Consider the following 25554-nt stretch of genomic DNA (forward strand, 5'->3'; position numbering starts at 1 on the left):
AGGCTCTAAGGTTGACACAATGTATACTCTTCATGCTAAAGAATGTAATCATGCTGATATTCATGCCACCGAGCTGCCGAATATTTCTATGTGGCATAGCCGGATGGGACATATGAGCATAAGTGGAATGGAGCAATTGGCTCGCCTTGGCTACTTACCGTCTCTTAAATTTTCTGATTTAAAGTTTTGTGAGCACTGCATATATGGTAGACAGTTACAGTGTCCTCATAAAAGGAGATTAGGACATAAAGAGGCTCAACTTGAGCTTGTGCATACAGATGTGTGTGAGATGCCTAATCCTTCACTTGGAGGTGCACGGTACTTTGTCACATTTATAGATGATTCCACAAGGAAGGTGTGGTTGTATCCTCTTCGATTGAAGAGTGATGTCTTTCCAGTGTTCCAGAAATGGCTTGCTATGGTTGAGAACCAAACAGGCAGAACACTGAAGGCTTTGCGGTCAGATAACGGTGGGGAGTATATGTCTAATGCATTCAATGCATTTTGTGATGCTAAAGGTATTAAAAGAGAACTCACTGCCCCCTACAATCCAGCGCAAAATGGCACTGCAGAGCGTATGAATAGAACCATACAGGAAAAGTCTCGCTCTATGATGTCACATGCTGCTTTACCTCATGGATTTTGGGCTGAAGCTGTAAAAACAGCAGTACATCTCATCAATAGGTCACCAAATAAAAGACTAGATGGCAGAGTGCCAGAAGAGCTTTGGACAGGAAAACCTCCTTCCTACAAGCACTTGAGGGTCTTTGGCTGCACTGCGTACGTGCACATACGCAGAGAAAATCGCAGCAAGCTTGATCCTAAGTCTCTTAAATGCATTTTTCTTGGATATGGTGACAGTGGTGAGATGGGTTACCGCCTATGGGATCCTGTGAATAAGAAGCTAATACGCAGTAATGATGTCTTATTTAATGAGTCATGTATGTTTAAGGCAGCAGATAAGCCTTCTGATGCTTCAGAAGTTGACATTTATGACTCGGGACATCCTGTACAGTTCAGGCAGGCTGCAAATCAGCCACAACAGCAGCGTAATCAGCCGATGCCTGATGCTGCAGCAGTTCCAAATGGACAGCCCGCAGTGGCGGAAGATGTACTACGGGACATGCCACCTTTGGAAGACCTCCCAGGCATAATTCTGCAGCCTGATCTACTAGAACAGCAACCTGTTTTAGGTGAGCAGCAAGTTGGACAGCAAGACCAATGGGTCCGAAGGTCCACCAGACAAATGAAACCGCCAGACAGATTTGTTCCAGGAGCAGATTTTATTATGCTTACAGATTGTGGAGAACCTTCCTGTTACAAGGAAGCCGTGCAAATGCATGACAAAAGGCTATGGGAACTAGCCATGAAGTCTGAAATGGACAGTCTCCATAAAAATGGTACTTGGGAATTGGTGCAGTTGCCTAAGGGCATGAAAGTACTGCCATGCAAGTGGGTGTATAGATTGAAAGTTACACCTGGAGCTAAGCCAAGGTATAAAGCCAGGTTGGTTGCCAAGGGCTTTAAGCAGGAGTATGGTGTTGATTTTGATGAAATCTTTTCTCCAGTGGTTAAGATGACCACACTCAGGATTGTACTTGCTCTGGTTGCATGTGAGAATTTGGAATTATGCCAAATGGATGTGAAGACAGCCTTTCTTCATGGTGATCTTCATGAGGAGATCTACATGCAGCAACCAGAAGGATTTGCAGTCAAGAACAAGGAGTCACTTGTATGCAAGCTTAAAAAGAGCCTTTACGGGCTGAAACAGGCACCAAGGGAATGGTATAAGAAATTTGATACCTTCATGAAGTCTCAAGGTTTCAGGAGAAGTGATGACGATCACTGCTTATATACCAAAAGGGCTGCCAATGGCAGCTTAATCATTCTCATTTTATATGTGGATGACATGCTTATTGCTGGTACAGCTCGTAAGGAGCTTGATGAACTTAAGAAAAGACTGCATGAGGCCTTTGATATGAAGGACCTTGGTGATGCAAATCACATACTGGGAATGCGGATACGGAGAGACAGGGGACAGCGTTTGTTGTATTTGTCTCAGACCGAATATATTGGCAAAGTATTACACAGGTTTCATATGGAGGATGGGAAAACTCTTAGTTCTCCATTGCCTCCGTATGTGAAACTCAGTGCAATGGACAGCCCACACTCAGATGCTGAGAGGGCTGAAATGTCCAAGATTCCGTATGCTTCAGCTTGTGGCAGTCTCATGTATGCCATGGTTGCTACCAGACCTGATATTGCTTTTGCAGTGGGAGTGGTTAGCAGGTATATGGCAAATCCAGGCAAGAAGCATTGGAATGCAGTGAAAGGTATCATGAGATACCTGAAGGGCACACAGAAGTTGTGCATATGCTTTGGCAAGCGAGATGCAAAGGTGCATGGTTATGTGGATTCAGATTTTGCTGGTCATCCCGATAACCGGAAGTCTACTACCGGTTATGTTTATACATTTACTGGAGGTGCAGTGTCATGGATGTCAAGGATGCAGCAGTGCATAGCCTTGTCTACTACGGAAGCTGAATATATTGCAGCCAGAGAGGCATGCAAAGAGGCCTTATGGTTATCTCGGCTAGTGGAAGATTTGGGCATTACAGGTGATATCCCATTGTTGCATTGTGACAGTCAGAGTGCTATTCAGTTGGCACACAATCCTGTCTTTCATGCAAAGACAAAGCACATTGATGTAAAGTATCACTTCATCAGGGAGGTGATAGATGATAAGCTGATTCAGCTTGTCAAGATTCACACAGATGATAATCCAGCAGATCTGTTGACAAAAGGCTTGCCTGCAGAGCGCTTTGCACACTGCAGACAGTTGATGGGTATAGGTTGAGCCTCATTTATATTTACTTGAGGGCATATTGCCTTTAAGTGGGAGGTTGTTGGGGTAAAGGCTCTATGGCCACCCAAGTACAGTTAAGTACACTTAGTACTTTATTTGTTTAGTACACTAAGTACACCGTACTTAGTGTTGTAACCTTATCCTTTTCATATAAAAGCTTTACTGTGTACTAGGGGAGGTACACACATATGTTTTATCCCCACACCTTTTGTTGCCTATTCTGTGTGTGTGTGTGTGTGCTCTCACACTCTCCCTATCAAACGCAACACCTACTTGAGTCTCTTGAGAGAGTTTCTGATTATTAGCTTAGCTTAGCACCTAGCAAGGGCCTTAGCGAGCCCCAAGCTTTCAGCCCATAGTGGCTTGTACGAGTTAGTCTGTTGATTGCACCTTGTCTCATAGGCCCGCGAGGCCTCCCGAAGACCTTTCTTTCTTTTCTTTCTCCCTGCACAAGGCATTGCCAACACAGTAATTAAAAACCATAACTGGCTGAAGGACATCTTTTACAAGAAGCACTACTCCAGAGAAGGAAATTTTACCAACATAAAAAGAGGCATCTTATGAAAGCTAGGGGACATTGCAAGGCCATATGGCCAAATTTCGTACTTCTGCAAAACCCCATTTGAGCTTCTAATAAGTACTTCCCATCATAACATTATTGATAGTGATAGAATAGGATTCAGGTGTGGACATCCATGTCTCACAAAATGCAAAATCAATTAGAATTTCCGGATGGCATACCACCTTTCCCAGATGCTGAGATTTCACCTGTAGGCATTGAGAAAAGTCCACAACTTCTACCCAAACTGGGCAGCGATGCCTAATGAGTGATGGATACTCCCACCCCAGCAAAACATGGACCATCTTCTGCTGGCCATAAGAAGAATGGTCCAAAAGCATCTGTTTGTGCTGTTCATATGTCATGATGACCTCAAAGAAACCTCTGGTAGCATAATGCACTTTTTGAACAAAGCGTCTTCTCAGAATCTCGTTCAACCAATTTCCCACATGTGCAACCACAAGCATTCTACCTAGGAAAAAGATAATGACAGCATTTATAGCATATTCCCGAATAGGATCAACTATGTCATTCACTTCAACAGTGATGCCCACATGAGGAGCAGACTCTTTCCAATCTTTGCGGGTGTCTTCAAACCCCTTATGCATAACTTCATAAACAAGTTGTGCCTCATACGAGACATGAGCCGGATCATTCTGACCCAAGGCTTGCTTCGGCTTTTTCTTTGAATCTGTCTTTTTTTGTTATAAGTTCTATTGAACTGTGGTTCTCTCTCTCTCTCACACACACACACACACACACTTTTTTTTTAGTAATATCCGGTGCAGTATATTTATATGCTCATGAATTTACATGATGGGAGGTCTCCGAAATGGAGAGTATCCCAAAGATCAGAAAACCAAAGAGAAAAGCTCTATGCAAGAAGCATCCATATCACCCTCATGGCAGGCATCATATAAGGATTGCCGCAATGAGGCTCGGAAAGATTCATATGACTAGTGAATCTGCCGACCTAAGTATGCCAAATTATGCTCACTCGAGATTGTCCAAAGAGCCCAATATCTCACCCAAGAGAGAAATAGTGAGTATGGAGACAAAGACCTCAGAAATCTGCCAAAGAGCCAGAAATGTTTCCCAAATCCGTGACTCGGGAAACGGAGCCGAAGATGATATGAAATTCTCCTGAGGAGGATCCTAGAACATGGGCAGTGCCAAAGCAAATGAAGAACAGTCTCTGAAGGAGCCTGACATCTCAAACATGTGGATGGTGCAATGCGACGTTTAGCAAGTGTGACCCCCATTGACAATGTGCCTGTCATACATCTCCAAAGAAAAAGTCTTTGTTTCAATGGCATTTTACACTTCCATAACATCCCGAGATTCTTCCGCCACCATGAGAGGGGCTTCCTTATATGCCACAGAGAATTAGCATATTGCTGAATCCATGGAGCAGGCTGAAGAAGCCTGTAGGCTTTGATGGAGGTTAAGGCAGGAAGAGGAACAGGATGAGTGCATGTAGCAGAGGGTTGCAATTGCCAATCCGTGAGCCTGTCTGTGTCAGCCAGAGGAGGAACAGGTAGAAAAGGATGTAACAAATCAGCAATTTTCTTCCATATAGACCTATGATGCATTCCCAATGCATAGGAAGCAGTGGCCTGAGGAAAAGATAAAACATAGCCCTGATCATCTACCACATCATGTATGTATCTAATTCCCAATTTCTTGAGATTGTATGCCCGAACAGGTTCCTGTAAAGCGAGTGGAATGTCAAAGATGGCACTCCAAAGAATACTTTCTTTCCTCATTGAGTTTATCCCCGAGCAATTATCAGGAGCCCATTTGACCTTAGAAAGTACTTGTTTCTAGTCAAGTATCAGAGCAGTAGAGAAAGGACAGCCAGATATCTTCCCTACAAATCTCCCAATGACAACCTCCCAATGATCAGTAGTCCAATGACCATAAGCACAAGTCCTCATGTTGACACACATGGATGCTAGCATACAAGTCCATGGCTGTTGTTGGCGGAAAAAAGTATGCAGCATAGTCGCCTTCCTTGCAAGTACATGATATCTTATATTGAGGACATTAAGTCCACCATGCATCCCAGGAGAGCACACCGTTTCCATCTTCATCAGTCTCAATGCTTTCACAACAGTTTTTGTCCTCCATAACATCTCCATAGCTTGAGACTTTAAGGCTGAAATATCCCTGGAGGACCAATGCAGCAAAGGCAAATAGAACTGGACATAGGACATTACAATGGACTGTACTATTCTGAGCCTCACATGAAGAGGCCAAGTAGAAATCTTCCAGTATTCCAGTTTATGTTGAAGTCTTTGGAAGATCCATTTTAACTGCTGCTTCCTGGTGATATGCCATCCTATAGGATATCCCAAATGCCTGACTACATCTTTGGAATGCACCACCTGACCTGGCCAGAGAATAGAATGCTAGTCACATTGTTTCAGGGGAAGCAATTTAGATTTGTCAAAATTGACATGCACCCCTGCTAATCCATACAATGATAGTGTGGTCATAAGCATGTGAACTTCTCGGGGAGAATTTTGTGGCATAAAGAAGGAATCATCAGCATATGCTTGTGCCAAAAAAGATGCAGCCCTAGGGATTTTTAGACCAGTCATCTGTCCTGTGTTTGTAAGATGATCAAGATACATCAAGAGGGGATGGGTCGCAATAGCATAGAAGAGAGAACTAAGAGGGCAGCCCTGTCTAACTGATCTACCCAATGTCCATGATCGAGATAGATGACCCCCAAGAATGCACTGAGAAGTAGAGCCAGAATAAAGCCAATAAACTGCATTTGCTATCTTGGGACCAAAGCCCAACTTTGTCATGATTTGAGAGATAAAATCCCATTGAACAGTGTCAAATGCCTTAGCAATATCTACCTGCAATATGAGCACATCTTGATGCGAGTACTTAGCATATTCAATTGCAGTCAATGCATTGGAGATATCGTCATGGATTTGTCTTCGCGGCACAAACCCATACTGATGAGGATGAAGGCCCGCATTCAATATCCCGTGAAGCCTATACACAATCATTTTGGCAATGAGTTTGTAAACTACAGGCATCAAAGTAATAGGCCTCCAATCTGACATATGGTCACACGGATGTTTTTTGGGCACAAGTTTGATTATGCCATGCTTCCAAAGGGGCGGCAAGTGATTTTCTTGCCAGGCAACATTGATCATTTGCAAAAGGACATCTTTCAAATCATCCCAAAAAGAAATATAAAATTCCACCGTAAGGCCATCCCAACCAGGGGACTTGTATTTGCTGAGGTGGGACAATGCATTATCAAGTTCCGTGTAAGTAAAAGGTCTCTCCAATATGTAAGTGCATCATCCATTTCCACTATCTCAGAAACATATTGAAGAAATTCAATCCTCGCATCAGTCACTTGATTTGATGGGGAACCAGGAGCAGAGAACAATTTCTGGAAATAATTTTGGCATTCATCTTGGAGATCAGAGAAAGAGTGCGTCCAAGAGCCATCTAGCTTCCTTACCCTTAGACATGAGTTTTTCTTTCGAGTAGCATGCAGGCCCTGGAAGAAGGCTTTTGATGAGCAGCCCTTATCCATGAGAGGCTTCATTCTTGCTCTAATCTGCCATTTGTGCAATTTCCTCTGATCATTATCATTCAGTTTGATCCGAGCATGTGAAAGGGAATCATTTTCTGATTTAGAGAGAGGCCTGAAATGTGAAAATTCAGTCAATTGTTGTGCTGTCCTTTTTGCCCATTTAACCTCATTCCTCCATTTAGTCATATGCCAGTTTCCATACCCCCTAATGACATTTTGTATATGAGAGACGAAACTGTCCCAAGCATAATCCATGTCCTCCTGGGCATGCAAAGGCAAGGGATGAATTGCAAGTCTGATCATTTGCTGGAAATATTGATGTCGGAGATAAGCACTAGAAAGAGGTGGCAAATCATCCAGTGGCATACCAAGTTGCAGATTCATCCAAAATGGGGCATGATCTGACAAGCCCAATGAGAAATCTATGAGGAGATGAGGGCTAAAATCTGCATATTGTTGTGGGTAAAACAAATACCATCTGTCAAGCCTTGCCCAGTACGTAGTAAATGCATTATGATGAAAAGTATATCCAGGCACTGACCCTTGGAGAAGCAGCCATAAATCTTCAGCCTGCACAGAAAGAAGCATGCTATCCCATTTTTGCCTTTCCGATGATAGCATATGAGATCTTGAAGTGGTGTTATCTCTCGGCAGAGGGGAATTATTAAAATCTCCACAGATAAATGCATTAGATCTCCATGGATATTTGCTTAAAGAATCCCATAAAGAAGCCCTCATGGCAGAGGTCTGGGAGGCATAGACTGATGCAAACTCAAGAAAATCACCATTGACATTACATTGTATGACCATCCATCTGCCACTGCTGTCATTGGAGGCTAACTGAGGCTCCAGCTCATGTCTGACCATTATGCATACACCTGAGTAGGTAGTGGTACCAGCATAATATATATCATAACCGCCAAAGTCATCATGATGACCAGCCTTAGAGTGTTGATTATGCTCTTGCAAACAAACAATATCTGGCTGCATTTTATGTACATAATTCCAGAAAAGCCTCCACTTTGAGACATTGCAGAGGCTCTGTACATTGTATGTAAAGCACTTAAGTGTTTGATGCATGAAAGAGATATATACAGAAAAGTATAAGTATGAGACAAGATATCAGAGAGGCAAAGCCTCTGCCTGCATGGGCTGCATGCCTTCATGGTCCATGAAAGATATAGCATTCTCCCCTTCTTCAGAATCACATATGGGGATGCCCTTCTTCAAAACCCCCACCCAATTTTGAAGGACAGGAGCTGAAGTGGAAGCTTGTCCTGGTGAGGGAGAAGAGGCATCCCATTGACGAGATTGAAAGGGGCGTTGCTTCAATACAACCACCTTCTTAGGCTGTTGAAAACCATCCCTATCTGTTCCCATAGATTCCTTCATCTTCTCTTTTTCTTTTTCTTTTCCTTTTCCAGCAAGTGATTGCACCTGATTGATTGGTTTGGCATTCTTCGCTCCATTTCTATTTGCTGTCTTAGCTTGCAAATTCTCATTCTTTTCCCGTGTCTGGGGCGGTAATGCATTAAGAGGGGGCTGATGTAGAACCATTGGGCATTCAGAGGCTAGGTGCCCAAACTTGTGGCAGGCAAAACAAGCTCCTGCAAACACACCCCATTTCAGTTCAAAATACTTTTTTCCCAATTGCACTCCCTCAACTTTCACTGCGATAGAAGGAGGGGTGGGTGAATCAGTGTCCCAGAGAATGCAGAACGTGTTGCGGTTTCCCATAGGGCGTGGAGGACAAATGACCTGTCCCAAAGTAGCAGCCAGGCCAGGCAATTCTTCATGCATATAGTCTGGGAAGTTAACCACCTCAACCCATACAGGACAATGATGTCGTATGAGACTTTGATAATCCTTGTTGGGGGACCAAGGCTTAGCATGAACCATCTGCTTCCCGTAAAAGAGGGGAGAAAGCTCAAGTAACCTCTGCTTGCATAAAGCATCCGATAAATGCACCTCATAAAAGCCTCTAGATGCAAAATATACTCCCTCTACAAAGCATCCTCCAAGGATGGACTTAATCCACTGTGCGACATCACTGGCTGCTGGGATTCTTCCTGGAAAGAAAATTATAACCGCGGTTTGAGATAATTTCCTAAGAGGATTTATGAGGGAGGGCAATTTCAATTTGTACGTGACCTCTGGAACTGGTTTGCCCCATTCCTGTCGTGACTCCTGAAAGTCATCCTTGAGGGTATCAAACACATATTGAGCTTCCATAGTAAGTTCATCATCTTGTGCTGCAGGCTGTGAAGAGCGGTGCTTAGCTTCTGCAGTTCTTTCTTTGCGAGCATATGTACTAACATCCGAACCTGAAGCCATGATTCAAAGACGACAAGGCAAGAGGGACTGTACGGAGAAGTAGAGAACCAGAAACAAGCGAGTCACAGGAGGGTACAGAGAAGCACGAGAGTGAGAACTCGGGACTGTACGGAAAAGAACTGGTTTGTATGGACAAAACCAGGCTGTACGAAGGTACAGTCAGGGCTGTACGGGAAAGAGCAGATTGCACGAAAAGGGCAGACTGTACGGGAAAATGAGCGGAGCTGTACGGACGGGGCTGTACGGGAAAGGGCAGACTGTACGGACGTGGCTGTACGGGAAAGAGCAAAACTGTACGGAGACACAAGCGGAGCTGTACGGACGTACGGAGGTAAGCTGCAAGGAAAAGTACGGCGATGCAGAGAGGCGGGAGCTACGTTCAAAGCTGCGCAGAGGTAAGCCAACCTTAGCGTAGGTGGTCGTACTGCCGTACGAAAACCGTACGGCGGCCGTACAATTGTACGGTCATAAAGGGCGACTGCACGGGAGCTTTGGCAAGGGTGAACAGCAGAGGCCCGCTCTCTCTTCTCTCACACACCACACGAGTCACACACACACACTCACACACACACACACGCACACACACACTACACACACACACACACACACTACACAGCCACTCTCTCTCTCTCTCACACACACACACACACACACACACACACATGCATATATGTGCATATGCACATATATGTACTTTACATAGATCTATTAAGCTATTTTCTTTTTCATGGCCCTTGACATATCCAATTAGCAGTGACATCCCTTCATTTGAGATATTTTATTCAGGTTGTAGGTGGTAATTATCAATATAAAGTGAGCCAACTACAAGTCTTTGAGTACCTGTCTTCTAGCATGCAAATGCCTTATTTGCTTGTAATTTCTTTCATCTTCGTTCTTTTTTCAAACAGGCCATTATCCAATTAGAGAGACTACTGAGCTCTATACTCCATAATGAGCTCAATTAAATGATTTGCTTAAAAAGATGTTTTACATTGGGGGACCTTGTTCTTCTTTGAGAGGGTCTTACTTTATCAATTTTTAAATACTGTGCTGTGTAAGATGGTGTATTACAGACCACCTCATATATATATATAGCTGATTGTATACCTACTTAGCGTCTTCTGCATGCATGGACAGCAAATCTGCTAGTGAATGTGATGAATTTTATAAATAGAGTATAGACAAGATGGAGTGGGATCACATAATTTTTCGTAAGCAAAGTACAAATGTTTTTTCAATGTACAAGTCCACATCCACTGCTATAAGTCGATTTAGTATAGTGACAAGCTCAAGTTTTAGGATTCATCGCCTTCCATTGAGGTAAATCAGTTGAGGTATTATATTCTGTGTAACTTTAGTTTCGTCTTGGAGTTTTATTATTCTATCTTATATGGAAGCACCTCTGACATATGTGCCTTCAACCAATTGAACCAGCCTGTTCTTTGTCGAAGACTAGTGGAAATGAAGCCAGATTTAATTCCCTTATTACCATTGATTCAAGCCCTTGTCCCAGGTATCTTGTAATGTATCTTTCGTGCTCTTTTGTTTGAACTGGGATTATTGCTTAAGCTCATAGTCTATATATGGTTACGTTTTCTTTTTTGCTACAAAGTATCACCTAGCTCATTTCTTCAGCAAATAAAATGCCATTGTCAGCAGCACTACGGCCCAAATCAAGTGTCAATGCTGATCAGCTGGATGAGAGTTTTGTACCTTGGCAAGCCTCGATGGTTCAACGTGCTTTTTCTCAGGTCATATTGTCCTTGCTGTGCCATATTCAAAATATTCTGGTATTACCTGTTTCTGACTGATAGAATTATTGAGTATCTTCGCCGGAACAAAAGGTTTGCCAAAGTTGAGACTAGCAGGATGGGTCAAAAGCTGTTTAGGTGTGATAATTTGTTTGTTCTTCCTGCAGGTAGTATCCTTGTCAACGTCACCAACTTATCACCCTCTACTCGATGCGTGTTCTGGTTATTTGTCATCTTTCTCACTAGCTCATGTACGTCCAGTTCGTACTTATTGCTTTGATCAAATTTGTTTAAATATGCATTTCTGTCTGGCTGGGATTAAATGTTTTGAATTTAAGTCAATATGTGTGTTGACAAGCTCTTTCTCGGAGGCTTGCTTGTGACTACGTCATTTGTGATTCAGGAAAAGGCTGCATGTATCATCATTGACTTGTGCTCTGGGCCCCTTGCTCCATGGCTACCTGTGGTGATTGCTAAGGTTGGAATCTAGTCGTCACTCCAAGGTCGTGGCTTAAAGTATTCTTGAAGAATTCTCTCTTTACTGATCTGACATGTTGAGGTGGTGTGTTGGAAGCAGGTGGATCTAGCTTTCGAACTTGTTGAAGATCTTTTGGGCATTATCCAGGTTGAATTTCCTGATCCACTTGACTCATTGATTTTACTTACCCCACACTTGAAATGACTGCGAGTCAGTCTTTTTAACCTTTATCATTTCCTTTCCTTTCCTATCCTCTCCTTGCATTTTGGCTCCCTTTATGACTGCTGAAATGTGGAAAACACTACTAGAGTCATATCAGGATCTTATTTGCTCGACAGGTTCGGGCAACTTTTAATCCCTCTGTCCCTGTAGCTGGCTTATACATACATACGATTAGTAGTAATGGTTTACAGATTATTACCATATAATGCATGACAGTGGTTCATAATATGGCATAATCTGCTTTGATATTTATGTATTTTGATGTTTTCTCCTGGCTCTCAAGGAATAATTGTAATCCATGCTGACTGTTTCGTGAGCTTTTACAGTTTCCATATCAGGTGCATTAGTGATTGAGGCAGTTCTAGTATGTGTACTGTATGGAAATTAGTGTGCGGAATGGTAAGGCACGCTGTGTACTATACCATATGTGTAAGTTTACATTACAGATATAACTAAATAACACACAAAGAGACTCAATTTGAAACTGATAAAATTTGAAACCAATTACTAGATTAAGATTGTAGCGTTAGGTGTGTGTTATAATTACACATATATATCTAAAGGAAGGGGACACATTTGGACCTCACCCTTTTTTATTTTGATTTTTAAATTTAAAATGCAGCCTTACAAAATGCACACACAAAAACAAAACAAAAGAATGTACATCACTAGTAGTCAACTATGATAGAGTCTACTTGATTGATGATGGTGATTATCATTACATTCTATGGACTATAGTCAATAGTATATTACTTCTCCGCCTCTCCCTCTCTATGCTAACCTATCTCTCCCCCCTGTCCGTATTTTGGGAAAAAATATAATTATTTACAAAGACGGTGCACTTTACACATCATATATATTTGTGTCCTCCTCCTCCTCCTCATCAACACCAACATCAGGACATCATGGTGGGTGGGGGCAATGGAGGCATGAAATCGGCAATAGAGTGCTGTAAGCTGCTCACGGGTGTGGCCCTGTGACTTCTTCTGGTCATAGCTCTGCAACTAACAAGGGCAATAGTAACCCCTGTTAGCCGGGCTCCGACTCTGAATAGAGAGGGGGTATCCCCAAGGGTAACTGTGGGTCAACCCTACTGTTGAGTCACTGGCTCTGGGTTACGATCATGTTGAGGCCTTGTATCGTGGGGGTCCATGTGATGTGGCAGGAAGAACTCCGTGATAGAGCTCTGAGATGGATCTGTCAAGGGAGAAGTCTGCTCCTATCTTGGTGTTCGAAGTAGCCTCTTGCGGTGCTTGGTTGCCTCATGGATGAAGGCTGCCAAGCATCTTTGGTCTGGATAGGAGAGGAATCTAGACAAAACCCCAGGCAGTAGAAATGCCCTCGGATCTCGTAGTAAATAGGACACCTGAAGATGAAGTGCTTCTCCATCTCAACCTTTTGTGTGTCACATAATGTGCATATGCGCCTCTCCTTGGGTAGGCCCTCTGCTCTCTCGCTCTCGATACGACGTCTATGTGAAGAGACCCGAAACTGCCTAATAGAGATCCTCAATGAGTGGAGTAAGTGGATCTGTGTGTATCCTGGTGGGTCAATAAAACCCTCCTCCGTGATATGCAAGCAGTGATCTCTGTAGACGCCGAGCTTCATTGGAAGCTCGCTTGGTCCCAACCAGGTCCGGAATGTGTGTAGTTGTAAAAGATCCTCATGGATTACGTGGTTAACCTCGTGTGACAAGAGGGGAGAAAACAGAGTGTCTAGACTACACTGGAAGGGAGGGAGTCTATCCATGTGGATCCCTGGTCACTCAAACCATCTCTTTGTGCGTGCATACCAGCATCTTTGGTCACCTCCTGTTGAGAGTGCCATAGAAGAGGACAATGCTAGCCATGGTAGTCTGTTGCGCAGAGAAGTGTAATCCCCATACTCCCTAACTTGATACAGATACGTGATGACCTGAAATGCAGCATCTAGCTGTAATGGGGATGACCCAAACTCAGACTGAATGATTTGGTGATGAACGGATGGTTTACCGCGAATCATCCGCAATAGCATGAGAACCTGTAGCCGCTCCACATGAGCCCACTCTATATCCGACAAGTCTGGCCCCCAATAAGGGCTGCCATACATCCCTGCTGGGCGGACCAAGGAGTCAAAAAGCAGCCCCTCGTTCCGTGGATCCTAAAAGTGCGAGCAGAAGCACTGCCTCTCTAGTCTTGCCAATGAAGCGTATCCTCTGTCCAGGATAGCTTGTATCGCGGTCTCATAGTGAATATGCGTCCAGAAAAGACAACCCCAAGGTACGTGTATGACGAAACTATCTCAACACGTGACCCATCAAACGTGAACTGGTCTTGGTGCATGGCGGCTCAAGATGTATTGAAGACCATAACCTTGGTTTTACCAAGGTTGACCTTCAAATCATGAGACTCACAGAAAAACTGTAGGGCGTCAAGGTGTCTCTGGAGCCCCTCTGCTGAGGAAGACAAAAGTGCCACATCATTTGCATATAGCAATATCTGGATCAACGTGCTGGCAAGAGAGCATGCATCCCCCCTTGGTGTTTGCATCACTGTCTCGAGCTCATCAATGTAGAGGCCAAACAGGGTAGGTGATAAAGGACACCCTTGTTTGACCCCAATAGTGTTAATGATCTCATGTGTCCACCTAGGCCCTGCATGGACTCTGCCTGAGACTCTCGTATAATGCCATGACAGCCCAAATGATCTCTTGGTCATAACCTAAGAATTGACTACGGTCCAAGATACTTGACTCTAGTCAAGTAAGCCTGATTTTGGTCGGAGAGACTTGGTTTGATAACCAAGAGGGTTAATTGCGGTTAACCAGAGAACCATAGAGTTGACTACGGTCAGAGAGTGTTGACTTCGATCAATGAGACTTGGCATACGCCAAGAGGTTTAACTACGGTTAACCAAGATGTGCCAACTTCGGTTGGAGAGACTTGATTATAATTAAGGCGCCTCGGCCCTTGGTCAAATCCCCTTCATCATGATCAAGAGGATTGACCTCGGTCAACCAGAGAAATGTTTTATGTTGTGCGCACATGTGTTCAGTGGGGACGCCCACTGTGACTAGGATTAGTCGACAGTTTATTATTTGCATGCAAGCGCTAACAATTAATGGGTGCCACGGTGGTACTAAGAAGGGTTGATTTCCCAAGCGCTAAGGAGCTTGGCAAGCGACCAGAAGATGTCGTGTGACCAAGGAACATCGAAGACCCTACTACATTTTAGTTAGATATTTTGACACTTGGCATGTTGCCAAAATATTGAGCCATGAGCTCTTTGTAAAAATTGATTCACGTTTTGGATTTTAGAACACAGCTTCCATGCTGAACTATTGTACTGAGGTTCCCTCTTCATGAATAAAGCCTTGGGGGGGTCCAGCCCGACGATTGTCCTGGGCCCTAGTGTGTTTGTAAAGAGAGAAAGAAAGAAAGAAATTTTATTAGAGTCTTCGGAAGACCGATGGGTCTATGAGACTGAAAGAAAACCTGATACAAATCACAGTAAGGGTGGAGCTACTAAAACGAGCATCATCACCCATGTTGAATCCTAAGTCTGATCATACATAATCAAATACATTTGGATGTAACAATGAAAAGAAAAGGACTGGAGCGGAGCGGAATCCTCCGTATGTCATGTCGCCCTGGCCAGTGCATAGCCGGTGATGGGATGCTGGCGCCCGTCAAGGGGTGCTATGTGTCTCGGTCTGCTGGACGAGGCTCGACGCAAGACCAGAGCCACCGTGACTCCCGTGGGACGTATCTTGGGTCTAAACAATGACGGGAGGTCCCCCAGAGTGATCTGTGTGTCCCCTCGATGTCTCGTGTGTCGTGTTGCGATCGTCGGGTCGGGGTCTCTGTCATGTCTGCAGCTAGAGACTGGACGATCAATGTCACTTGATGGGAAGAACTCTGTGATCCTGCTCCGAGAGGTGTCTGATGATGTGGCCAAGCCCCGTCGCCTGAGTAAGTGCTCTCTGTGTCGGACCCCCTCGTGAATGAAGGCCGCGAGGCGTCTCTGATGTGGGTAGGCGAGGAATCTGGAAAGGAGCCCGGAGCTGTCTCTGAAGAGGCAGTGGTAGTGACCGCGGATCTCGTAGTACACTGGGCACCTGAAAATAAAATGCTCCTCCGACTCGACCTCCTGACAATCGCACAATATGCATAAGCGATGCTCCCTAGGAATCCCCTTTGCTCTTCCGCTCTCTATGTGGAGACGGTGTGATGATACCGAAAACTGTCCGATGAAGACCCGTAGTGAGTGAGGCATATGAAGCTCAGTGTACCCTGGTGGTGTGATGAATCCCTTCTCTGAAATACGAAGACAATAATCTCTGTAGAAACTCAGCTTCACTGGAAGCTCCCTCGGCTCCAACCAGGTCCTAAAGGTGTGTAGCTGCAGGAGATCCTCTCGAATGACCTGGTTGGTGTGTGGCCCGATCGGATGGTGGATGGGAGAACTGGAGGGGCATCTAAACTGTACTGAAAAGGAGGTATCCTATCGATGTGGAACCCTAGTCTCACAAACCATCTGTGAGTCCATGCATACCAGCATCGCTCGTCTCCCTCTGCTGCCAACCTCATGGAGGAATCGAGAGCCAACCATGGCAACCTCTGTCTCTCTGATGTGCAGTTCCCATATGATCTAACCCAGTGTAGATATATAATGGTCTGAAAGGCTGCATCTAGCTTGAGTGGAGAAGTACCAAACTCGGCCTGAATGATGTGATGTGGTACAGATGGTTTCCCCCGGATCATTCGTGAGAGCATGAGGATCTGCAGGCGCTCCACCCGTGTCCACTCTATCTCTGACATGTCAGGCCCCCAACAAGGGCTGCCATACATACCGGCTGGTCAGACCAAGGAGTCGAAGAGAAGAGCCTTGGTCCGAGGGTCCTGGAAGTGGGAGTGGAAGCATTGTCTCTCTAGCCGAGCCAGTGAGGCGTATCCCCTGCTCAGTCTGGCCTGCATCGCTAGTCTCATCGTGAAGATCGGGTTGGAGAAGATGACCCCCAAGTAAGTGTATGAGGATACAACCTCAACTGCTGACCCATCGAAAGTAAAAGTAAACTGCTTCCGTTGCATGCTTGCTCGAGAGGTGTTAAAGATCATGACCTTGGTCTTGCCAAGGTTGACCTCCAAGTCACGAAATAGACAAAAAACCTGTAGTGCATCCGGGTGTCGCTGCAAAGGAGAGAGTGTTTGCAGTAGTTTTGTCCTGGAGATTGCATTGGTATCATAGCTGAATTTTTTTCATCACTCTTCTTAGAGCGTGACGATCCAAGAGCAGGAGGTTTAGCGATGCCACGTGTAAATAATTCGTGGTAACGTTGAGATCCTCACAAGATTTTCTATTGGCGCAGAGTAGCTGTTTATGAACTTGCAAGACAAGCGTTGAGGAGCATTTCCAACGATTTGGTAACCGTGCAAGGCTACATAAGCTTGTAGCTGTTGACATTTAGCGGTACATCATTCCAGCATTTGACGGAAGCGTGCATTAGTATAGAGGCTTGGATTGGCAACGCGAAAAGGCAACGCAAAGCTAGATTGCTGGTGTAAAGCTTCAAATGGGTCTGAGCGTAGTGCGTGTTCTCGACGCCAGTACTCATAGGCTAAGCAGCCCGCTGAACTGCGTAAGGCGATGAAGGCAATGTGTGCGGGCCGTGAGCTTCACGTGTGGAGAATTTCTGACGGGATTCGTCACGGTGCTGCAGAAGTGACTAGGCGCACATAGAAGGTCCCGCGACGCGCGACGCCGACCAAGCCACCCAAGGTCTGAAACCTTAGGCTGACGTGGCAGCCAGCATGGTAGCCAAGCTGACGTGGCAGACACTTGCCAGCTGACGTGGCACTGATGAGGCACACATGTGTGATGGACATGTGGCAGGTGGCATGGCGGCCACACGTGTGAGATGACGTGGCAGATAGGCATGTGTGTGATGACATGGCATGCTTGCAGAGCTGACGTGGCAGGGTGATTGACACGTGGCAGCCAGTTGGCAGACCTGTGGTTAGTGTGACCTTGGTCAAGTTAACTGCAGTCAGTTGACCCTGGTTAGAGATCTGGTCAGAGGACAGCCTAACCAGACTGTCTAATTAACTGGACTAGACTGGTCCAGTTAACCAGTTTGGTTTAGTTAGTGGCCAAGTTACAGACTAACTAGTCTGTCAATCTAACCAGACCCAGGACTAATCTAGTTAGTGTAACCAGCAGTTACTCATCCAGTTACTGTCCAAAAAAAAAAAGAGTTTTCCTGTCAGTTTTCACCTGTCAAAGGTACACTGTCAGTACTTTATCTGTCAGAAAAGCACAGAAAAAGCAGAAAAATCAGAGATTTGCACAAGTATGCCTTTGTGCTCAGAAAAGGGTATCAGATGCATTCTCAGTGTTTTTTTTGCAGTAGCCAGGAAAGGGGCAATACAGTTGTTGATGCTTTGGCAACCTTGTGGGTTTATGCTTTGAGTTGAAAGCCCATTACTGGTACAAGTTGTGAATGCAATACACCTCTTGCTGAGGTATTTCTTCTGGGAAAGCAAAGGCTGAGTGCATCAGTTGCTTACATTGTGTGTGTGAGAGAGTTGCAATTCTCAGATTTTGGTTGCAGAAATGGCTTCACAGCAGCATGCCCAATCATCCCATGAGGGAATGGGAGAGTCTGACTAGGTACAGCAGGCAGAGGCTATACAGATAAATAAAGAGAATGCCTACAGAGAGTTGATTACGCAGTTGGGAGAGGCAACAAGCGATGCCTTGTTTCGCAGGATGGTACAACCTCTTTTTGAGGAAAAACCAGAGAAGTGGAGCAGATCAGGAAGAAGTGGTGGGCAAAAAGAGGAAAAGAGCAGGTCCTCTTCCCAAGAAGAAAAAGGCGAACCATCATCACAGTTCATCCAGTTCGTTTTCTTCTTCTAGCTCTACCTCTTCATCCTCAACATCACCTCCTTCTTCTAGATCTTCAAAGCCAAAGAAGAAGAAGAAGAAGAAGAAGAAGAAGAAGAAGTCTAGCAGGAAGGCAGAGACTAAAGAATTCAAGGACGGTGGGAAGTCAGTACGATTTGCCACTTACAATAGCCAGTGTGGCCAAGCTGAAAAGACAATGCAGTTCATAAGGCAGTTTGATGCTGCCTTCAGCTTGGAAAATTTCAGTGAGTCCTCAAAGCTTCGTATGGTTGGTTTACACTTGACTGGTATAGCCAGTGCATGGTGGATAGCTAAAACAGCCAACTATGTAGCCCCCAGGAAATGGAAGGACTTCAAGAAAGCTTTCTATAAGCAGTTTATTCCCAAACATTTTCCGGATCATGTCCTTATTGGTTGGGAGAGCATTCATATGGAAGCACAAGATATAGTTGAGTCTTACAAACAGAAATTTTGGGACGCATACTTGCAGGTTTCGCCTTTCAAGAAAATTTCTGACAAGACTCAACTTAGGAAGTACCGGGCTGGACTCACTCCAAAGATACAGGCCCGAGTGAACACTAAAGATACTAAAGAAATATCAGATCTTATGCATTCAGCCAATGTGGCTAGTCTCGTGTACACGCAGGATCCTTCTAGTATGCCTTCTCTACAGGTAGGGATACCGGGGGATAAAAAGCCAACGACCCTCAAGTTTGAAACAAGAGAGTTTCCCAAGGCTCAGAAGAGGGGATTTCAGCCTCGGAAGCCGAGGGGAAACTAGGTACAAAAGAAAAGAGGGTAAATGCTTCAGCTGCGGCAAAGAGGGGCATGTGGCTGCCCAGTGTCCAGAATAGCCTTCAACTCCGAAGGGGAAAGAGACAGAGAAGCCACGGGGACCGCATAAGCCAATGACAAGAGGAATTCGTGACATACTGGGTTATGTTTCAAACCCAAAGGAACGAGAATTGCTGCTATCATGGGGCAAAGTCAGAGACCAGCAAGTGCTGATTTTATTTGATCCAGAGGCTACTGATAACTTTATATTAGAGGATCTAGCCCTGAGGCTGGGAACAAAGACGGAGGAGTTGGGCAGGGCTCTGGATGCTGACTAGATGTTCTGTGGGACCTGTGCCAGTCACTCCCTTGATAGGGAAGCTCTGTCTTCATGTACATAGTTATGTGGATCGGGAAGACTTTTTCATTTCTCCACTGAAGCATCATGATGTAGTCTTGGGTATGCCTTGGTTCCATCACAAGGCAGTAAAGTTGACTCTTCATGAAAGAGTGCTGGAGTTTGTACATAGGGGCAAAGTACATCGTGTGGCTGCTAGGAATAGAGGGGAAACTATTCCCATTGTATCAAATAGTTCTGTTGGAAAAGAAATAAAGTCTGTAGTTTCAGCTTACATGGTTTTTGTAAAAGAGAGATATATGGAAATGCATGCTGAAATAAGTGAGGCAGATTATAATAAATTTCAGTTTCTTGAAAATTTTAAAGATTGTTTCTCTGACGCTTTACCAGGGGAGCTACCCCTTGAGAGACTTGAGGATCATGGCATATAACTCATTCCTGGCAGTGAGCCACCCAATAGACCCCCATACAGAGTAAGTGTAACTCAGCGAGAGGAGATTATGACTCAGGTGCAGGACTTGTTGTCCAGGGAGATGGTCTGACTCAGTATGTTTTTCTCCTATCCTGAAAGTTTCTCTGTCATGTAGAGCATTGACATGTGCCAAGGCATAGTCTAGGACACTGTGTCCCCCGTTGGTGGAGAAAGATGTCATCTTGTCAGTCCTTGGAAAGAGGTGTTAAAGATCATGACCTTGGTCTTGCCAAGGTTGACCTCGAAATCATGGGATAAACAAAAAGCCTGCAGTGCATCTAGGTGTCGTTGGAGTTTCTGGGTGTGGACGACAAGAGTGCCACGTCATCTGCATAAAGAAGAATCCTGATGATGATCCCGGCAAGTGAGCAACCGGTCACTCCGGAAGCCCCCATGAAAGTCTCAAGCTCATCGATGTAGAGGCCAAATAGGGTTGGTGATAAGGGACAACCCTGTTTGACCCCTATGGTACTCATGATCTCATCTGTCCAACCTGCGCCTGTCCGAACTCGGCCTGAGACTCTCTCATAAAGTGCCATGATTGCCCAGATGATCTCCTGATCAAATCCCAGTGTCTGTAGGCGTGTGATGAGACGAGCTCGAGGTACTGTGTCAAAGGCTTTGCGGAAATCCACAAAGCAGCAATATACCCTCTCCTTATGTGATCTGGCCTCCTCAATGACACTCCTGAGTGTGAGTATGTGATCCATAGTCCCATGGTCTCGCCTGAAACCGGCCTGACCCTCTGCTCTGAGCCCTCTCATCTTTGCGAACAGGCTCACTGACACATCCAATACTGTTGCATAGATCTTGGACATCAGATGTCCAATCATGATAGTCCTGTAGTTACTCGGGTCCATGGGATCCCCTGCCTTGTGGATGTGGGTGATGGAGTTGAGTGTCCAAGTGCGGGGGAAGCCAAGGCAAACAGCGTCATTGAATAGCTTTGCTAGGATCGGGGCTAACGTGTCGATCCCATATGCGATAAACTGAGTGCATAGCCCCTCGTGATCCTTAGCTCAGCCATTGTGCAGTTTCAATGTCGCGTCCTTGACTTCCCCTCTGGTGAACAACGTGCAAGTGGTGGGGCGAGGTGTGTGTATGAGATCTGGAGTAGGGTGGTGTGGGACATCATAAAGATGGCGTGCATACATGTGCCAAACTCTCGTGTCGGTGAGGGGTGATGGAGACCTACGCTCCAGGAATCTCCGCCAAAAATCCTTAGAGTTGTTGCTGTACAAGATGTTCAGCAACTCCTTCTCATTTCGACGAAGAAATGCCTGCTTCTTTCGATGTACGAGACGTCGGTACTTGCGTACCGTGTCTGGTGTGTTCGGGAGGTGACATATGGTTTCAAGTCAGAGTTGTGGGCGATAAGCCTTGCACTCCGCATCGTACCAGTTGTTGCAGGGTACAGAACCAAGAGGTGGTGGTCTAGTGGACCGTGTGGTGTGGGGAAAGATTTGGAGGGCAGCTTCGTGGAGTGTGCGACTAATCAAGGCAACACAGTCCTCTATGAGTGGTATGTGATTGATGTAGGTTAGGAGTCTATTTAGGCGTCTAGAGTAGGCAGGGGAGAGGCTGTGATCAAAGTGTATGTCGTGGTAGGTGTCATGCTTCCTATGTGGTGTGGCTAAGCGTGGGGTGGCGATAGTGAAGAATAGGTATGTGTGATCAGCTTTTGGAGGGAGTGGTGCTACGGTGAAGTCGGTGATACATGAGGTGAAGGTAGGGGATCCCATGATGTAGTCTACTACACTAGTGCCCCCCTCATGTCAACCCTAGGAGGGGGGTGTCGATGTGTGAGGGTGCTGCGAGCGAGGGCATAAGTCCTGTGATAGGCATTGGTAGCTGTCGACATGTACATCCGCGGAAGTCTCCTGGTTGTGGCCTTGCGGCAAATAAGTGCCATAGTCATGCGGATGTGTCGTGCATTTGGTCAAGTAAACCTGGAGGTTTGCATGATTTGTCTCTTAGTGCACTGATGACGAGTTTGGTGTGTCTCTGGCTCTAGCTCTGGTCCTCATGGTCACCGCCTTTGTGAGCCTTCCCGATCATTGTTTGCTCGGAAAATTTGTGATCATACTTCGAGCAGCGTTTAGATATGTGCCATGATCTCCCCTACGCACTCTGAGCAACCCCTCCTTGTGCCGTATGGCCTCATGTATGAAAGCTGCCAAACACCGCTGGTCTGGGTAGGGAGCCGAAGCCATCCTTGAAGAGGTAATGGTACCAACCACTGATCTCATAGTACACCGGGCACTTGAAAGCGAAATGCTCCTCTGACTCGATCTCCTGGGAATCACACATGGTATAGATGCGGCCCTCTATGGGTATGCCCTCCGTTACCACTCTCTATATGGAGGGGTTGTGATGAGACCCGAAACTACCCAATCGGGATCCTCATGGAGTGGGGGAGGTGGCTCCGCATGCATCTTGGTGGGTCGATGAAGCCCTCCTCCGAAATCTGAAAGGGCGCGCTAGGGCCCTTGCTAAGTGCGATGCTAAGCTAATTCAAAAATCAAGTTTGAAAAAATTGAAAGCTCAAAATTCGAATCCAGGTGCCATGGTGGCATTTTGGTAGGGTGCAAAGATGCTAGGGATCTGCATCTATCGAGTTTCCTCTTGTTGGCGAAAGACGTGGGCAATGTCAAGAGTGACGCCTCGCCTCTGGCGGTCTCTATGAGGAGAGCGGAGATGGGCGGGACCTCGATTGTGTGTGCTCTGGTCACGCTTCGTGGCATGCGTGGTCTCCATGTCCCTCACTTAGCAGCGTTGGGTCATCTCTCCCCGCTGATTCACATTGCCCTTATGTCATCTAGCTCTTCCTCCTCCACCCGCTATGTCTTGGAGCTAACTCAAATGCATAGTATGTTGTTGTACTCGGTCTACCTCAGCCTCCTGCATCATGGTCCCCTGCTGCTCCTCTTTGATCTGTTGCAATAGTGTCTCTTTGTGTCATCGCATCTCAATCAGATAGAGCCCAAATGCAAACTTGGTCTTGGAAGTGGATCAATCGTGGCATTGGACAAAGCCGTGCCCCTCCTGATAAAGGTAATGGTATCATCCATGGATCTCATAGTAGGTTGGGAAAACACCTAAGGAATGCTCCTTTGCTCTCCCTACCTCAATCCTCAGTTGATGGAACTCTATCCAGTGGCAATCCTTAGTGCATGTGAGACTCCTCTATCCTCAAGGTACTGAGGTTTGATGATGAGTCCATTCCGTGATACTCTCAAGAAGCGGTCGTGATAGAACTGATGAGGAGCCCCCTCCCCCCCCGAAAAAAAAAAAAGTTCGAGACGTATGGAGCTATAGGAGATCCAATTGTATGATATGGTTATCTTGTCTCGATATGCTCATGCGGTGCATCCATATTATACGAATGGGAGGAAGCTGGTCCATTTGAATACCGTGACTGGCAAACCATGTGGATACACGTGCATACCATATTGTACCGCCCCTGCTCTCTGCTAACCGTCTAGATGACTCTAGTAGCCTCAGTAGTCTGCAGTGGGGTAAGGCCCAAACTCTGTGGAGGAAAGTCGCTGTTCGAAAATTGGCATCAATCTGGAGAGGTGTCATGGCGAAGTCTGCCTACACTATTTGATGGGGGACTGAGGGCTTACTCCGAATCATCCAAGACCCCATAATCACCTGTAGCTGCTCAAATCTCCTCAACTCTGGACATCGTGGTCGGCCTCACTAGGGTGTCGAAAAGCTAGTGCTTCGTTGGCGGATCTTGAAACGCATGAAAGCATTGCCTCTCTAGCCGGGCTAAGGCTCCTTGTCCTCATGTGAGTCGTGCCCTGGTTGAATGGGTCATTGTGAAAATTGGCCCTATGAAGACTGCTCCCTGATATGTGTAAGACTGCATTATGTCCATTGTCTCACCTTGGTAAGTGAAGCTATGATGGTGGAGTATTGCGAGTGAGGTGTTGAAGATCATAACTTTGGTCTTCCAAGGTTAATTACCAAGTCTCTCTCTCTTCAAAACACGTCTAGGGCCTCCACATGTCTCTACAGTCCCTCTATTGAAGATGGTACGAGGACTAGCAATATCTGTATCATCAAATCAGCCAACAGTGATCCCTCAATAATGGATGTGATCTCATCAATGTAGAGCCCAAAGAGAGTTGGTGAAAGGGGGCATCTCTGTTTCACCCCGATCGTGTTCTCAACCCAATCTGATAAGCCTCTTGGGGCACGAACTCTCCCTCTGACGAACTCATATAGGTTCATCCTCTTGATGTTGTGACTTCGTGGACTCCCTAGTCCAAATTCTTGACTTAGTGATCTCAGGGTGTGATCATGTCCTTCTTAAGCATGTCAACATGACCTAGTGATCTCCAACTAGTGACCATGGCACTTGAAGTCTGTCACCCTAGTGAACTTAAGTTTCACTACTAGCTTTGATGGCGCCCTTTGTGGTCACCTTCAAGCCATCCTAGAACTTCTCCGTTGCCACTACCATTCACTGTGCTAGTGAATATGAACTCAGAGGGGGTTATCCTGCCGTGTCTGTCTTTTGCTTTGTCTATGGCCCAAAACTGTCATCCAGCAGCCTGTGCACCATAGGAAGGTTTAGGACTACCTCTACTAGGAGGAGGAGGTTCAGGAGGTCATTACCCAAACCATAGTTTTTGGTCATGTATAAACCAATGATGGAGTATCTAGAAGAAGTTTATGACATTGTGTTTGATGGTATGGTTGGAACAATAATAAGCTCTCTGAAGAAGCTCATGATAAGAACTTGCTGATCAATCTTTTATAAAACTCATTTAGCATTTGATTTTTCAATACTTGTATTTTATTGCAGGCAGTGCACCAAGGAACTGACCATGCGCGTGCAGCTTTGATCTATGTAATGCTAGGTCTTTCAGGGCATATGGATGATGTTCTCACAATGTACAAGGTAGAGTACAATATAAGTTTTAGATCTACATGAAGAATTAGATTACATGGTTTTGCAATCCTAGAGTCTGACTTTTGTTTATCCTTCTGTTTATTTAAAAACCCCAATAAGCAGGAGGCAAAGCACAAATTGATATTCCTTATAGAGATGCTGGAACCTTTTCTCATTCCTGCCATAACTCCGGTAAAGAATACAATTGCATTTGGTGATGTGTCAGCAGTACTTACAGAGAAGCAGGAGCATACCTGTGCTTTGGCACTTGATCTTCTCCGAACTGCTGTTAACAAACCAGGGGTTCTTCCTGCCCTCGAATCAGAATGGAGGCAGGGCCGTGTTATGCCAAGGTTGTGTATTCAAGGGATTAGAAAGTTCA

General features: G+C 45.4%; 1 protein-coding gene across 8 annotated transcripts in view; it reads left to right on the plus strand.

The window, feature by feature from the left end:
* The window catches only part of LOC147905329 (uncharacterized), a 146899-nt gene that overhangs the window by 46257 nt on the left and 75088 nt on the right, over positions 1-25554 (plus strand). For 6 of the 8 annotated variants that reach the window (XM_087401010.1, XM_087401348.1, XM_087401211.1 and 3 more), the window contains exons 11-17: positions 10762-10840; positions 10984-11078; positions 11246-11329; positions 11482-11556; positions 11656-11703; positions 25086-25181; positions 25296-25525. In XM_087401010.1, the coding sequence (XP_087257136.1) occupies positions 10762-10840; positions 10984-11078; positions 11246-11329; positions 11482-11556; positions 11656-11703; positions 25086-25181; positions 25296-25525 (707 nt within the window). The remainder of the gene's footprint in view (positions 1-10761; positions 10841-10983; positions 11079-11245; positions 11330-11481; positions 11557-11655; positions 11704-25085; positions 25182-25295; positions 25526-25554) is intronic. The other 2 variants (XM_087401161.1, XM_087401266.1) reach the window with 1 other exon arrangement.

This window comes from Dipteris shenzhenensis, chromosome 1, assembly GCF_047967505.1.
Source record: "Dipteris shenzhenensis isolate YYH24624 ecotype China chromosome 1, Dip_SZ_1.0, whole genome shotgun sequence".
NCBI lineage: Eukaryota > Viridiplantae > Streptophyta > Polypodiopsida > Gleicheniales > Dipteridaceae > Dipteris > Dipteris shenzhenensis.